This window comes from Diplotaxodon limnothrissa, linkage group LG15, assembly GCF_057381915.1.
Source record: "Diplotaxodon limnothrissa isolate DT_005_m linkage group LG15, D_limnothrissa_male_GT1.1, whole genome shotgun sequence".
In the NCBI taxonomy this organism is placed as follows: Eukaryota; Metazoa; Chordata; class Actinopteri; order Cichliformes; family Cichlidae; genus Diplotaxodon; species Diplotaxodon limnothrissa.
The window spans coordinates 29,934,347-29,952,128 of NC_140610.1; the positions used below are offsets into that span (position 1 = coordinate 29,934,347).

At 41.8% G+C, this 17,782-nt stretch overlaps 1 protein-coding gene across 1 annotated transcript in view; it reads left to right on the forward strand.

Annotated features, from left to right (window-relative positions):
- The first annotated feature begins 1,864 nt into the window (after positions 1 to 1,864).
- Positions 1,865 to 17,782, forward strand: part of cd2ap (CD2-associated protein) — a 111,453-nt gene continuing 95,535 nt past the window's right edge. Inside the window, exon 1 of the mRNA XM_085372761.1 lies at positions 1,865 to 2,155. Coding sequence (XP_085228887.1) covers positions 2,152 to 2,155 — 4 coding nt within the window. The 5' untranslated portion in view covers positions 1,865 to 2,151. The remainder of the gene's footprint in view (positions 2,156 to 17,782) is intronic.

The window sequence follows — 17,782 nt, forward strand, 5'->3', positions numbered from 1 at the left end:
GGTAAACATTCCTGTCCTTCCCGCACATACTGAAGGTAAAATGATTCCGCACTGATACTTTGTGCCAAGAATGTTTCCTTCATTTCCTTCACTGCATGGTTTGGGTTGTGGTGTGAATCTTTCACATTGCATCCTCAAATGCCAAACCGTGATATTTACAAAACTCCTGCAACACATGGGATCAACGTCAGAAGCACTGATGAGTCGTTGTCGTGCATGTGTAAAGAAACAACGTGTTGAAATAGTGGAAGGAAGTAAATAGTCCTTCCCAACTGTAGTAGGTGTGGAGCAGTTATGTCCAAGTTTCAGCAAACACAAGCTGGTTAGTGCTGGTTACTAAAATAACAACTCTGAGTTTCACTCTGACCTACAGACCACCACAGATGCTCATACTGACCTATGTCTCAGACTTCATTACACAACACAATATAATAACCTGTTTTTTCCTTTAACAGTCTTGTGAAGTAGTGTTCACACATAGGCTACACATAGTATATTATACTGTTTTTAATGTCATTCTAATTTTTCCATTTTATCCCAGTGCTTACATTACATTACGGCTTTGCACATGTCTTTAATTGCTGGAGTTAATTGCTGCCCTCATTACTTACTTCCTGTGCTAGCTTTTTGCTCTTTATACATTACAGTGGCAGCCTGTTTGTTTGACCTGCCCTCTAACAACAGTGCTGTTACATTGTGACAAGTCACAGCAAATTTAAATACAACAGACATTAACAAAGTGCTACACTACAAGTAAATCTACCAGCAAACAGTGCTAAACAGAGCAGATAATTAGAGAATAAAAAATAATATAACAAGAAAAGATACAACCTGTTGAAATAAAGTAATAAAAGAGGCCTATTGGGGAAAAATGACACTGTCAGAACCTGAAAATGTTGGGACTTACATACTGTTAGTGAGGGAGATGATCTTTTCTGAAGAGGGAAGAGGTTTGGAGCTGAAAATGAGAATACCCGGTACAGGCAGTGTCAGGAATCTGCATTACTAAAAGATGCTGATCACCAGCAAATGTATGCAAGACTGGTTGAAAGTGGTCTCCAGCTGCTGCTTGTGAAGTTGACTTTGTGATTTCGTTGCCCTTGTTAAAGCATCTGACACAATATTGACGATGAGCCACAGCAGAGTGAGTGATTGAGTTCTTTTATTCTGTTACAGCTTGAGTCCTCGAAGAGTGTCAGAGACCGTGACTCTGTGAATATTATTACTATTCTTAATTTCTGTCAAACACTTTCTCTTGTGTATGGTATCAGAGATGAGTGTAATTAAATGTGTGCACTGTGCAGTCATCTTTATTTAAAAAAACAACAACAAAAAACACCCCTTTATTGCCAGCACTATTGAGACAGCTGAAAACTGTACTGGGTTGTTTAACATTATGTCAACACCGAGTTTCAGCTAAATTAAACAGGAAATGCTACATGTCTTTGTGGCACCTTGCAAACCAATGCACACATACTATAGGGAGACACTATCACAATATTTCACTTTGGTACTTCATTCTGTTCACATAATCTACTAAGTCTCCCAGAATTATACTCAGATCAGACGCGTTTGGGTCTACCAGTGCTACTTTTTGCACTTATTGCTAAGTTATGGCACTGGAAGGTCTGCTATCGTTCAAACGGCCCAAAAATTATGGGCCTGACATTCATAACAGCGTATGTTGTGTAGGTTAGATGTGGTCCCAAATGTCACAAGACATCTGAAATCACAAAGTTAACAGGAGGAGGTGGTGGTTGGGGTGTCAACATTCCATTAACCATTCCTCTCGCGGGAATGAAACATCGCGAAGTTTCCTGCTATGTAGTGTTTTGGTAGCAGCAAGGATCAGGCAATCGGAGTAGCAGCGAGCCGTGGAGGCAAGTCCAAGAAAGGTGGAGACTCCTGGGTAACGTCCTGCACTCAACTCTAGAAGCACTACCGAGAGACACAACCAGGGAGGCTGCTGCCGCTGCTGAAGCGAAGACGAATGGATATACCCCTCATCTGGCTTCTTTTTCATCAGTAACTCGACTAGAAAACTCTTGGCGGTTGGCCGTGCTCATCTACCTGGTTAGTAGTTAGCTAGCAGCGAGGCTGCTGGACGACAGAATCCCAGCATTTGATCGCGAGGCGCCGAGAAGGACAGGAATGGGTGAGTTTCCATGATGTGGCGCTTGTGTGTGTCTGTTTGTGTTCATACGTTAACGGCTTTTTATTTCCCCACCCAGCCCGCAATCGCAACCCAGACTGAGCTTCAAATTAAGGGTCTTAAGTCACGCTGTCAGCGTCCCCCCTCCCCCCTTTTTTATACCAGCAGGGAGTTAAAGTTAGCCAGCCTTGGAAGCTAGCCTAGCCAGCTAGCTGACTGCCTGGCTGGATAACGCCACCTCCATCCCACCAACGGATTTGGCTGTGGTTGTAGCTAATGTTACCAGGAGCTTCGAGTGAGCTCAAGTCCACACGGCCTCCGCGAAAACACTCACTGTGCTGAAAATAGCGTAGCAGCTCGGAATTCCCATTTTATTCCCACCCGGCAGAGGTAATTATCCAAACTGAGGATAGAAGTACGCAGACTGGAAACTTGTGACGTGAACCTGGCGTCTTTGGCTCTGAAAGGGTATTAATAACTTCCTTTTCTGAAGTTTGCTCTAAGCCTGATGTGATTTGGAAGTTTTCCGTGGCATACTCTCCTTGACTTCCCACACCCTAATGCATGCCATCCTCCAGTTTCCTCTGCTTCGTCTTGCGTGATCGTACACCAGGGTCTTTTTTTTTTAAGGTGGACTCAATATGATAGAAAAAATGAAGTGGATTCTTCCAGACTTAAACAACTGTGTAACTGCAGCTTTTGATGTTGCACACATCTCTGTCAAGGAGAGTGTGGTGCTGCTGTTGTGACCGTCATGCTGCTTTTGCTGTCAGCATGCAAAGCAAACCTCTGATGTGTGTGTGTGTGTGTGTGTGTACAGTGCAGACCTCCCCTGTTGTATCATCAGACTGCAGCTCTCTGTAGGCTGTGGTTAGTGTAGCGGTGTGCACTTGTTATCTCTGCGTGAAATTTTACTTATTTACTGTATGCTGTAAAACCGGTTTTAAGCTCAGGCTTTTGCAGCTTTGGGTGTCTGGGACTTTTTGGGATTTTCAAGTGACAGAGATGCTTAAAAAGACCCACAGCCACAGGGCTTTTAACTAGCTTAGAGTTACTGTGTCTGACTTTGCTATGCCTTTGATCAGGTAGCTCATTCATAGCTGCGTTTGAACATGTCCCAGCTATGTGAGTGAGCCCCCTCACTCACACTGTTTGCTTTCCCTTCTCTTAGTTTAGGCTACAAGCAGTCAGCCTCAAGGTGACAGATCTCCTGGTCTTTAACTTTTAGCTTTTTTATGACAAGAAAGAAAGGAAGATGGGTTGCCTGAGATGACAAAGAAAAAGCAGTCCCCAGATATCAGCATAGAACTTTTCATTACACACATAACTGGAGCAGCAGGATGTGAATTCCACAGCAGAGCCTAAATCAGTCTGGACATGGGCCAAACTGTTTGATTTAATATTAAACCCAATCTCTGCTGGCCTCAGCCAGTATTTAACAGTCTGTCGTCAGTGTTGACCTCCCACCCTGGCGTTGGTGGCGTTGGGAACGATCATTTCTCTAGAGCCGTGTCTAGATATGTTGCTGTTTTTGTCAGCCTTTGAAAACATCTAAAGACAGATGTAAATGCTGTCACCTGTCAGCTGATATCTGTCACAAGTAAGGGATTAAGGTAGACTGGATCATTCATGGCCATATGGAGAGCATTGACTATCAGTGCTCTTTAACAACCAGCTTCTAATCCAGTGTTGGGGGTTTCTGATAGAACAAGCTCTCCTACATTGTGTTTAAATAGTCCTTTTTCAGTATGTGTCACTTTAACATCAATAGTTAGCATTGATGTAAGTAGGGCTGGGTATCGTCACTGATTTCTAGAATCGATTCAATTCCGATTCACAAGGTCCCGAATCGATTCGATCCACGATTCGATTTAATTCGATTCGATTCGATTTAAATCTGGGAAATTTTGACAGTCAGAGATATAATTCAGATCAGGACATTTACATATTTTTGTATCTATAAAAAGGAAGCTGACACTCTCAAGACTTTATCCAAGGTGTGAGCATCACAGCAGATGCCTTTGTGTCAAAGTAGCTGAAGATAAAACACAGAAAAACATGTAGGTGATTTTCCTGGCCTGGGATTTTATAAAAATATTCTGCAGTACATCAAAAACGAAAGAAAACCATTAATTAATGAACATTACCTCTGACGTTACAGCGGTTTTATTAGAGACATGGCTAAGCATTTTGCATTTTGAATAATTTTAAAAAGTTTCAATTTGTTCAGTATTGAACAGCAGAAATGAGGTTTTCTTTTCGGAAGAATGTAAAAGGGGAAAAAACAGCGGCCGACAGCGCTGTAAGCAACAGTAGACTTGTGTAACAAGCAAGCGAATAATGAAGAAAGCGAAACTGTTCGAGAGAGAGAGGGGGGGAGAGGGGGAGGGAGAGAGGGAGAGAGAGAGAGCTGCGCATCGCAATGGAAGCAAAACAGTAAAAGAGTGAATTCATGACGATGTTTATGTGAAGCGTTTGGATCTTCTTTTGCTGCTGATTCGGTCAATATTGTTTGGAGAGAGATCAAACTAACAGCTTTAGAATCAGCGCATAAAGGGCGTGAACACAAAGCGCGGACCCGGATCAGCGAGCTGTCGGCTTTCAGCCCCGACTGTGAGAAAGGCGACATCTAACTGATTCTGATCCGCGGGTCGCGCTGTGTGTTTAAGTCTATGTGCAGAATCCCTGTACCTGCTCTCATTTACTGTTTGGTGGTTCTTGAAATTTTGTGAGATGTCACCAGAGATTCTGGCATTTCGGACAAAATAAATTTATATTAAAAAATCGATTCAGGATTTTAATGAATCGATTTTACGTTATCCAAGCCAGAATCGATTTTAATCGATGAATCGATTATAAAAACCCACCCCTAGATGTAAGCCATCTCAGACTGCCGGGACCTGTTTGACACGCATACCTGCTGTTTGCTTATAAAGCTACTGGTTAAGTCCCTAGTAGAGCAGGACCTGTTTAAATATTAGCTTAAAATAGGGGTCCCACTGAAGGCGAGTTTGACTAGTTGACTGAAACTTAAACTCCATTTGTGTTTAATGTGTGTTAAGGCGTCAGTAAAACAACCTGTTAAGCTGTTAAATGGGGAGAGAATCCAGGCAGTGAGTGTCTTTTCTCCTAGCAGCACACTGCTCTTTGTATCAGCCACCTCTCAGATCAGGGGGGAAGGAATGCAGTTATGAGTTTCCTCCTTACTGATCGTGTGTGAGTGACTGAGTGAAGCACGCAGCCTGCCTGGCAGTCGGCTCGCTTGCGTGGCCTTGTGTACCCCCCAACACCCTTCGCTCCTTCCTTCCTTTCCCCCCTTTTCTCTCTCCCCTGTAACATCCTCCTCTCTGTCATCAGCTTATATAAGATCCCAAAGTCTTCACCTGCGCCGTGCAAGGCGAGTCAAACCAGTATAGCTCGTCTATTGATTGTGAGCTCACAGACAGGACATATGGTGGGAATTTGCTGCTCTTTGCATTTACGAATTTGATAGCTATGAGTGTAGTTGGGATATGTATATTTAGATTGAATAATATTTTTTCCCCAGCTGAGTTGAATCAGAATGCGCAATGACTAACCAGAGTTGCAGCAGAGGTGGACAGACACTTCACCTGGTCTGGGTTCTTTCCTCTTTTTTTTTTTTTTTTTTTTTTAAATTGTTCTCTTGGCACAAAGACAATAATCATTCTGACACATGCACATGTGAAAACTATTCAGTCTGTTTTGGCTTCTCTAAAATATACAGGTAACAGTTATCACCTATGTTAAGTTTGGAGGGTTAAGGGATGATTTTCCTTATGTATGTTTTAAAACCTTGTAATGAATGCTTGAAAAAGTATAATGAAGTCGTGTGGTTTAATTTCAGTTAATTAATTTAGTTCAACTTCAAAAAATTTTTTTATCCTGCAAGTCAGTACTTTTACTTGGTAAGCAAAAGGTCACTGGTTCTATTCCAGCCGGAGATGGAAATCCCCTTTGGGGTTGCGTAAGGAAGAACATCCGCCATAAAAACTCTGTCAAACAAAACATGCAGACAATACCTGCTGTGGCCAGTAGCTGCTCCTTCTTCTATAACTGGGAAGAGGTAAAGCAAAATGGACAGCTTCCTGATTGAATAGAAAACAAATATCCTATCTGTGTTAGCTCATGCCATCTGCAGTGTGTCATGGTACAGTTAAATGCAGTTTATCCTACAGCGCTAGACTGGATTTATGGAAGTATTATTGTCATGTGGAGCTTGCAGCAGATCTTCAGAGTAGAATTGTTACTGTTGCCATAGACTTGAGTTGGAATTCATTTGACTGTCTTGATTATGATATTTTCGGGCATTTGCTGATCTGTTCGTCCAATGAACACCACTTTGTTTACCTAATAAAATATTGGTGATGGTAATACAGCCAATCACAAGTCTTCAAACATAGGGAAGATGGTTAAATATAGGCCTAAATGACAGTTGGATGTATCAGTGTCTGGTTCTATAGGCAACCACTTTACAACCAGTAGTAATTGCTTCAGTCATTTTCCTGTGTTGAAGAACTTGAGCTCTGAACCCACCTACTGTGCTTTGCTGCATTTCATTGATATTGCACGGCTCCTGGTTGCTAAATCTGCATTGGTCTGTTCCTGTGTGAACACTCCTTGATAACTTCAGAACACTTCACTGGGGTATCTGGACGTTTAAAGAGCAACACTGGACTAGCTTACAGGACTACTAGTTACTCAGAGCTGACTTGCTGGGACTAAATACTTTAAATGATCAGGCCAGTAACAAAGCAGCCATTCAGTTAGTCCATCAAGAAGTGTTGCTCTTGTCTCTTGATATGAGAAGATTTAAATAGAAGATAGAAACTTAGACATTTTAAAAATTTCTTGTTAACTGCAGTAAAATTCAAGGCCTTTAGATCATCATTGGATTCAGTTTTAAGGTGTCAATATTAGGGCTGCACGATTAATCGTTAGAAAATCGCGATCTCGATTCATACTTATGTGTGATCTCATTTCCAAATGACAACGATTTAAAAAAAAAAGAAAAAAAAAGAAAGGGAAAAAAAGACGACGATTGTACCGCATTTTGATCCGGGACGTAATCTGCAAGAAAACAAGCGCTCACTCTTCCTGCTCAACAAATGACAAGGGCGGAGCCTTATACCACGTGATACAGAAGCTGTGCCGTGTGATGCTAAAATTAGCAGGGAAAAAACAACGGAGAACACGTCAGGGATGACGAGAAAGTGACAGGAGAAAATCCGTCCCGGTCAACCACCCAAACATCAATAACGGGAACCTTATACAGCGCTTCCCTATACCCGTCGAACTCCCGCAGGCACAAAGACATTACGGAGGCTATCACTTATCACCTGACCAAAGATATGGCTCCTATCAACACTGTGCAAAACGAGGGATTTAGGAAAATGATCAACACCCTAGACAAACGCTACACAGTGCCGTCCCACAACTATTTTTCTATTGTTGCACTACCTGCTCTATACACGCAGCGTCGAGCAACGGTGGAGACGGAATTTCAAGCAGTACAACATTTGGCAATGACAAAATGTGAGACATTTGTTGTTTTTATGTTTATTTATTGTTTTTATGTTCAGTTTCAACTGTTACGAAGTTGATGTGCAGTTAATAAGCGCAATAAATATTTATACTGGAAAAGAAAATCGTGAGAGAATCGGGATCTCAATTCTAAGCAAAAAAATCGTGATTCTCATTTTATGCAAAATCGTGCAGCCCTAGTCAATATCCATTAATGCCATTATGGTTGTCCTAAATTTGATCCTCTACATGGGACTGGAACTGAGCTTGGCATCTAGTGGCTATTGGCTCTGTAAACCCTGACCCACTTCAACACTTTGCTGTGCAGATGTACAATTTTTGCATTCCAGTATAACCTCTGAATACACATGACACACAAACAAGAAGCAGCTGTTTGAGTTAATATTCAGATTTTAAAAGAATACATGTTTGTTAATGCAAGTCTAGTTTTAGTGTCCAGCTGGATCAGTTGTTGTAGCAAATGACCCAAATACAGCGGAGCTACATTTGAATGAAGTGGAGTCGTTTCACGTATTAGTGAATATTTAAAGACCCAGATCAGAGCTGAATGCAGTGAATTATAAAGGGGACCTGCTGAGTCAGCGTTTCTTTTATATCGCAGTCCCAAACTCTGCCGTGTGCGTGTTTCCAAAGTGGATCAAGTCCTCAAACATAAGCCGTCTCCCTCTCTCACTAATGTCACAGCAGCAGCAAATATGTCAAGAATCCTTAAGTACCGCTCCACCACGCCTAGGTGTCATCACACTGTTACCGTCACTGTTACTGTTTTTTTTTTTTTTTTTTTTTTTTTTTTTTTAAATTTCTTTCCTAACATTATTTTTGCTAGTTTTTTCACACCCACATCAGAGACGGCTGACTTTGCTTTCCCTGTGTAGCCGTGCTCAGTAGTCAGTAGGGCAGCAGCATGGATGTGTGCATTGTATCCACTCAGAGATGTGGTTGCATCTCCATAGAAATGCCGTCTGTTGGCTGTGAGAGTGAGGCTCCGTGGGTCTGTTGTACAGCCAAGCAGCGTTAAGTGGTTTGTAAATGTTAATGTTTCCAGGCATTCCGTATCATGATCCATATCTATCAGAGACAAGAAAAGGCCTGAGGGAAAGGGGTTTATCACACATGTCCGTAAGCGCGGTGAGTCAGCAGCAGCTGGACCTGCTGTTTTGTCTTGGATTTACACCTGGCTTACCAAGTGCAGTCTGGCTCATTCAGACACATCCTGCTGCATTTACACACTTTGTTTTCACCCACCCAGATAACATACAGAATGCTGAGAGGTGGTGTGACAGTGTGCAGTTGCCCATATCAGTACACACATACAGTTTCCCACACGTAGACTATGCTCGTTGGTTGTCTGTTTTGGAGATGAAATGGATTTGTTTCTTATGGATTTTGATGTGCAGAATCCAAATACGACACTGGTATTGTGGTCACTTTGCAGGGCGTTTGGGATGGACACCCAATTAATGGAAACAGGTTAGGGTTATGGAAATGGTGGTTAAGAGGAGATGAACACTGTTATGAGCTGTGGCACCAAACAGGAGGTGCTCTCTGTCATCAGCTGGAGCTCCTCTGTTTTGACTATTCCTACCATTTAATTGCTGTGCTTCTGGGAGCTCTTGTCTCTCCGTTCCAGTTGTGCATTTAGAGCAAGACAGTAGAAGCACTCCTGCAGCAGGGATGTGGCTGCCGCTGGCCACATTATTGATGTATTCTAAAAACTTGAGGTGCTTTTACCCCCACCACTAGAGCAGGGCGATATGGCCAAAAATATTTATCACGATATATATTTGAAAATTTGCGATAACGATATAACTGACGATATAATTGATGCGAGACAAAATACAACTCCACAACATTACTAGCGCAAAAAGGCAACCTTCCATTTATTTTCACTTAAACAAGAAGCTGGTTTTTATGTACATTAAAGCTTTATAAAAATTTAACAGTGCAAATGCAAATTCCTTGCTGAAAGTTTAACCAAAAGGCATTTCCAGTAGAAATGGGCTGACATATCCTGAGCATAACCATGTATAATATCCACTGAAGTTAAAAAGAGGTGCTTTGCAACATTAAACTGCAGTGTGCAGTACGTATTTTTCGGACCATAAAGTGCACGGGATTATAAGGCACATTAAGCGAAACAAAGCAGTCAGATAAATCAAACTTTATTAAACTAATTCTTCTTGCTTCCTCCACTTCTGTACCATTGATTCATTAATGCTGTATTCTATCACAGCTGCTCTATTCCCATGTTGTTGCAGTATATTAATGACTAACCTCGTATTGTGGATGGATTATCTCAGTTGTTCTCCTGACTGAAGTTTGGTCCGTTTACAGCATCCTGCCATGCGATTGCATTTGTCTCTAACCATGAAGAACCTTCACGTTAACTTTTATCGAGTGGAAAAGTGTTAGTGTTCGTCCTCCAGCTTCACTGTTTATGTTATGCTAACATAGCTGTGTCGCTACCGATCAGGTAGCACATCATTATATACCAGCTAGCCCAACTTCAGTAACCCTATAAACGTCACTGCTGTTTAGTTTCCTGTCTTCATTTATGTTGGAAGTGATAGCAGAGCTGTACGTTTGATTTTTTTTCAGAAATCTCTATATCATGCTTAGGTAACTAGCGAAACTAGCGAGCTAACTTCCGCTAGCTTCCTGCTAACTTCTAACTCCGTTAAATGTAATACATTTTGTTTTCATGGATGCCTGGAAGTTAAACTTCATAGTTACACCTGGTAAAGCAGCAATGCTGATCGTTTTAATAAAGATGAAAGAATTTAGACAGTTTTTAACTCTCAGTGATGCTGCAGTGTTCATTTGACCTGAAGAATACGGAGTTTAGGACCCAGATTACTCCCAGATTTAAGAGCATCTTAGTCCGACAAATACGACAATAACGACGGCCGCTTGCATGTTCTGCAAAAAAAATGTGCTTTGCCGTGTATCTGACGGACAAACACCAAACCAGTTCCACATCACTGAAGTTGCACCATTTTTACAAACCAATTCTGGTTCATCTGTTTCACTCAACAATCGGCCATGTGCGTATGAAAACAAAGGCACTGCGCATGCGAGTTTTACTCATATTCTATCGCGATATTTCATTTTCCTATTGTTGCCTAACAGTATTACCGTGAACAGTATAATATGGCCCAGCCCTACCCACCACCACCACCACCATCGATACTGTGTTCACATTAGTTTGGTAAATGATTCAAACTAAGGTCCAGTTAATTTCACATCATTGATGCAGTAGGATAGCTGTGCACCAGTAACGGAGCCAATCTATTGTAGTCTGGTGTCACCTGGCCATGAAGGACTAGCAGACCTGCTGACCTACATCTACACAGCAATACAAAGATGGCGAGGCACCTGTAGGCCCGTCAGCTTCCTGCTTCGGTGCTGAAAGTTGTTTGTCAACGCCTAGCAAACAGTGAGTGTATGTTCAGATGTGCTGTATGGCAGAGCCCAGTTATGAGGTGTTATGAATATAAACTGTAAAGCAGTGTAGCTGTTTCTGGGGCAGAGGCCAGGACTAGAGAACTTGAGGATATGCCTTGTCTGTAGGGCTGCCATGATTAGTTGACTAGTCACGATTACGTCGACTATTAAAATCGTCGACGACCAATTTAATAGTTGATGCGCCGTTTGAAGCTTTGTAAGATCCTGAAAGACGCAGGAATAAGTAGTAGGATTTAAGAGTATAATAACGGACTGAAACAGAAGATGGCAGCACTGCATGTCCAGGGATGCCATCTGCCGTTAAACCCTGAAGAAGAAGAAGCAGTGTCCGGTTTCATAGCTGTGACCAGATTTAGCAGCCACATCCTTCGGAGGCTGCATTTGTAGGCGAATTACGTTACAGTGACACGGCGAAGCCTGTCCAAATTCAAAGACTCCCCCAAATGCGGCCGAAAAATGCGTCCTTCATTTCCCCAGATTTGAAGGATGGGTCGGGTGTATCCATTGTGGCCCAACCTGTCTCAGAGTTCATAGCGCGGCCCAGCCAATTCCAGTTTTCAACAATGGCGGCAGCTACTTAGTTTTAATATTACTCTTATTTCTCTTTCTGGGTCACAAAATAAACTTGTAACATATTTTCAGGCGAGAATGTAGCTGTGTAAACCTCAAATATCTGCTCGGTTTAGCAAGACATCACATATTTGCAAAAGTGCTCCGACGTTTTCGGAGAACCACCAGCTCGATAGCTAGAGGGTTCAAGGCCCACTAGAGCTGGCGAGAACAGCGAACTCCCGGGGCACATCATTTTCAAACCCCCCGCGGTCTTTCACTACTCAGGTTAAACATGATATATAAGTCACTCAGATAATTTAAAAATGTCAAAGGAGCTTGCAAAGAAAAGCGTCTGGACTTCTTTAAGTTGCTTGAAGACGTTTCACCTCTCATCCGAGAAGCTTCTTCAGTTCTAAGGTCAAATGGTGGAGAGTCCCAGATATAAACCTAGTGGGAGTGACCCCCCACGGAGGGACAAAAGGACCCCCTGATGATCCTCTAATCGCCTGAGCCAAGGTGGGGAAACTGGGCGTGGGTCCCAATCAGCCAGAGTTTCGGGTGTGTTCATTGTGAAACCTGGCCCCACCTTATCATGCGAATTCCTGAGGTCAGATGGCCCAGGATGTGAGTGGGCGTTAAGGCGTCTGGGAAGGGATCTCAAAACTGGATTATAGATGGCAGAGAGTTGGTGTCGTAAACCCCCGCCTCTGTTCAAAGATGGTCGCTCACAGTGGACATAGATGGCTTCTTTCACTCCTCTTTCAAACCATCTGTCCTCTCTGTCCAAAATGTGAACATTGGCATCCTCGAAAGAGTGTCCTTTATCCTTAAGATGCAGATGGACTGCTGAGTCTGGCTCAGGCGATTAGAGGATCATCAGGGGGTCCTTTTGTCCCCCCGTGGGGGGTCACTCCCATTTAGGGATGGGTACCGGTGTCCGGTGCCATGATGGCACCGGTTCTGACATAAACGGTAGTAACCAGACCGAAAAGCAGCGCACATTTCGGTGCTTTATTTCGGTGCTTTTTTTTCCTGAGCTGTGATACACTTTAGATTCTAGCCAATCATTTTACGTTTCCGAGGATAGTAGGCGGGGCCAGGTACGTACGTTCTGTTAGAGCAGAGCTACAGATTAAAAATGTCCAAGGCAAAGCGGTCAAAAGTCTGGCTGTACTTCACAGCAAAGTATGCAAACTCAGCAGCCTGCAACAAGTGCTTTAAGCCGATACTGTGATACTGTCAAAGGAGGTAACACCTCAAATCCGACGAAACACCTGCCGACGCATAGCGTTTTTTTTAAAAGCCCAGAAATGCGCCGTATTCGATAGCTTGCTGCGAGACCTCACACCGAGCACATCTACTGCGGGTGGGTTGCCTGTTATGCAACATCCCCCAAAAACACGAAGAGGAGAGTCCTGGCCCCTAGCCCTGCCAGTGTAGCAGAAATGATGACGGATGATGGTGGCAGCAGCAGCCGTTCTTCTCTGCGTGAATAGCTAATTTACGTTGAGTAGGCTAACCACGTTATTACATTAATGCATGTAAGGTGAACTAGCAAACATCATCATAGCTACATGCGGCTGTCCTCTTGTTTGATGGCAGATACTCCCTTCACCCTGGCTAAAAAGGCTAAAATGACCAAAGAAAAAGTGGAAAACAGTTAAACATGAGAGGTTTAGGACAAAGTTTGTGTTTTTTCCATTGTTTAAGCACTGCTTCCAGCCAAGAGTGATACCATATATGCCCCATAGCTGCAGAAAAGGCTAACATTGTTATATTTTTACAAAAAACAGCTGAACATGAGAGGTTTTTGGACCAATTTTGTGTTCTCCATTCTTTAAGCACCGGTTTGAGCACCGTTTGAGCACCGGCACCGTTTCAAAAGTACCGATTTGGCACCGGTATCGGATAAAACCTAAACGATACCCATCCCTACTCCCATTAGGTTTATATCTGGGACTCTCCACCATTTGACCTTAGAACTGAAGAAGCTTCTCGGATGAGAGGTGAAACGTCTTCAAGCAACTTAAAGAAGTCCAGACGCTTTTCTTTGCAAGCTCCTTTGACTACGATGACCTGGATGACTGAGAACCTTCACAGACATAATTTAAAAATGTTATTGTTTGGCTTTTTTCAATGTTTTATTTGTTCCTCAGTAAATTGGTTTGGCTGAGATTAAAGTTACAGTTTTTACACAGCTGAATAAATGTCAAACAGAGAACTGATTAAACAGAAGTGTGAAATGGTAGAGAATTTACTCCAGTATCCTGTTGTTATATTTTACATTTGCATTTACAATCTGCAAATTTCATTAAAAGTTTAATAAACTATCATCTTGTCTTTATTTTTAGTTAGCACATACCTTAAACACTTCAAGCTGTAAGCTAATGATAGTTATATAAGAGCAGGCGCACGCTGGTGCGCTTTACGTCCAATGGATGCATGATCCGATTAGTCGACTAATCGCAAAAATAATCGGTGACTAGTCGACTATCAAAATATCGTTTGTGGCAGCCGTACTTGTCTGAAAGTTTCTGCTTGATCTGAGCTTCTCCAGCTTAGGCTATTAGGAGACTTTTCTTCACTTTCAGTTTTCAGGAAACTCTAACTTTCACCCTCAACGTTACTTCATAGGTTGCAGCTGTTTCAGCCTCAGTCTTGCTGCCCCGTGGCCTGACTCTAGTGACTAGGCAGGAAGTTTGCTGATGCCACGCACACACAGTACCTGTACGCCGTCTTTTAATGCGCCCATGCTTAGCATATTTGGAAAGGCATTTCCTCCAAGGAACAAACCAAGAGGACTTTGTCCACTGCTACACCAACAACTAAACAAAAACGCATTCTAAAACAAAGAACCCCCCCCCTCCCCCAGTCCCACACAGATCAACACAACCATCAAACATATTACAGGAATATATAGGGCTGTGCGATATGACCAAAATCTCATATCCCGATATTAAGACATCTATCGTCCGATAACGATATAAATCACAATGATGCAACATTTTCTGTAAATTCTGTGAATCTCAGGCAGTTCGACTTCTGTGAAGTGTTTCCAGCTGGGCGTCATAGACCTAGAGTCGAGTGTTTTAACTGATGCATGAAACTATACATTTTTAGACATAGGTTGTGACGGCTGCCGTTTTCTTTGTGAGTATTTATTATCATTATTATTATTATGTTTTAAGAAAAACATGACATCTTTAAGCCACCGGGAAATAGTAGGATATTTAACAGACTTCCAATGCAACAATATTAGACGTCTCGCTAATAGGGATGTGAAGGCTATAATATCCTTTTGTGTGGAATCAAGTGTAAGTGAGCGATCAGGAATCCCGACTACAGCAATCAGAGGACAAGGATGAAGAGTTACCCCAAGAACAGTTGACATAATAGCAAAATACCCTGTCCAGAAACCTTCTAGCTCAGGACACAGAAAAAAACATGTGGCTAAGGTGACAAGGAGAGCCATGGCATTTATCACATTTATTTTCCACTTCTGGATACAATTCAGAAAGTCTAGACTTAGAGAAATGCACCCTGTGTATGACCTTAAATTGAATAAGTCCAAGATGAGCACAGGAGGTGGAAGATCGTACCCTCGCTATAGCCTGTTTCCAAGACTCCTCATGTATTCGAATTCCTAGTTCTCCTTCCCATGTACACTTAAGCTTAACATTAGAGTCCTTACTAAAAGACAAGATAGCATCATAGAGTTTCGAAATGGTTCCTCTGTGATGAGGAATAAATGATAACGTCGTTTCTCACTGCTGTTCTGGAGGTAAAGAGGGGAAATTTGGGAAACACTTGGCAACAAAATTTCGAATTTGAAAATGGCGAAACAAATGGGTAATAGGGAGATTGTAACGAGAAGACAAATTGGGAAAACTATTGAAAACACCATCCACATATAAATGTTTGAACTGTTTTATACCCTTGTCACACCACACGTCTAAACTGAAACCAGATTTTGAGTGTGTTAAGAACCACCTAATTATCCAGAATACTTAAAACAGCAAGGATGGAGCGTACAGGGTCAGTCATATATAATAACAAGTCATCCGCATACAATGATACTTTATGTGCAATTTCATTACGGATGATTCCCCTGAATACAGAAGAAGGTCTCAATGTAATAGACAGAGGCTCGATGGCAATGGCAAAGAGTAAAGCTGACAGAGGGCAACCTTGACGACAACCACGACCCAGCGCAAAATAATCAGAGTAAACATCATTAGTTTGAACACTGGCTTTAGGGGACGAATAAAGAAGCCGAATCCAGGAAATAAATTTATCGCCAAAACCAAATTTCTCTAAAACTGCAAACAAGTACTCCCACTCCACCCTATCGAAAGCCTTTTCAGCATCTAAAGAAATCACAAGTTCAGGAAATTCAGATAGATGCTTTGAGTAAATAGCATTAAAGAGTGTACGGGTATTAAAAAACAATTGTCGTCTCTTTATAAAGCCATTCTGCTCTTCAGATATAATTCGAGGAAGCACATCCTCTAGGTGAGATGCAATTACTTTAGCCAATACCTTTGCATCGGCATTAAGCAGAGATAATGGCCTGTAGGAACCACAGGAGGTTGGGTCCTTGTCATTTTTGAGAAGGAGCGCTATGGTGGCTTGTGTGAAAGTAGGTGGTAATGAACCCGTTTCCAAGGATTCATTAAACACAGACAAAAGCAATGGTGCAAATTTACCAATAAATGTTTTATAAAATTCAATTGGAAACCCATCTGGGCCTGGAGCTTTATTAGGCTGCATAGATGTAATAGCTTTTAATACTTCTTCAACAGATAATGGGGAGTCCAATTGCCCGGCAATATTAGTACCAATAACAGGGTTTGAAAGATTATGAAAAAATTCATTCATTTTAGCTTTATCCGTGGGAAATTCGGACTTGCACAACAAAGAGTAAAATGTTTTAAAGGTAGAATTAATTTCCAAGGGATCTGTAGTGATATTGTCATAAGAGATTTTAATACTGGGTATCACACGTGAGGAGGCATGACGTCGTAACTGATGTGCCAACAAGCGACTAGCCTTGTCACCGTATTCATAATATGAACCACGACTGCGTAGTAATAAGTGCTCAGCCTCTTTGGTTGACATAAGATCAAATTCTGCTTGCAAATCAAGCCGCTGCTTCAGTAATTCTGGAGAAGGGTTCAGTGTATAACTTTGATCAAGGTTACTAATTGCAGCTATAAGTTCTTTAAGCCTGGCATTAATCTTTTTATTAGCACGAACAGAGTAAGAAATAATTTGACCTCTCAGGTAGCATTTAAGAGTCTCCCATAGCAGAGAATATCAAACAGAATCATTTTGATTTAAGGACAAGAACTCCTCAATAGAGCTTGAAATAAATTCACAACATTCTTTATCCGCCAGAAGGAGGGAGTTAAATCTCCAAAGTGGAGGACTACGTTTATAGGTAGAAAGTTGAATATCCAATAGCAGAGGTGAATGATCAGATATTATAATACCAGAATAGTCGGAAGAATTAACACACGAATTAAGAGTTCTGTCGATGAAAAAATAATCAATCCTGGAATAAGACTGGTGGACCTGGGAGAAAAACGAAAATTTTTTGATTGAAGGGTTGCGAAATCTCCATGGATCAACAAGATCATTCTGTTTCATAAAATCTGAGAATGTTTTAGACATAGATGATGGAGTCAAATTACGAGGAAGAGATCGATCCAAGATTGGATCAAAAACACAATTCAGATCACCACCAAGGATAAGCAAATGAGTATTCAGAAAGGGGATGTTACTCAACAAACTATTAGCGAATTCAGCACCATCAAAATTCGGGGCATAAACATTTACCAACAAAACCTTTTTCTGCATTAGGGTATCAGCAACAATGATATATCTACCATTCCTATCAGCGATAACATTGGTCGAAGAGAATTGAACTTTCTTATTAATGAGAATGACCACTCCTCTAGCTTTCGAATTAAAATTTGAATGAAAGACCTGACCTACCCAAGGGCAATATAACCTATAATGATCCTTAATGTGAAGATGAGTCTCCTGTAA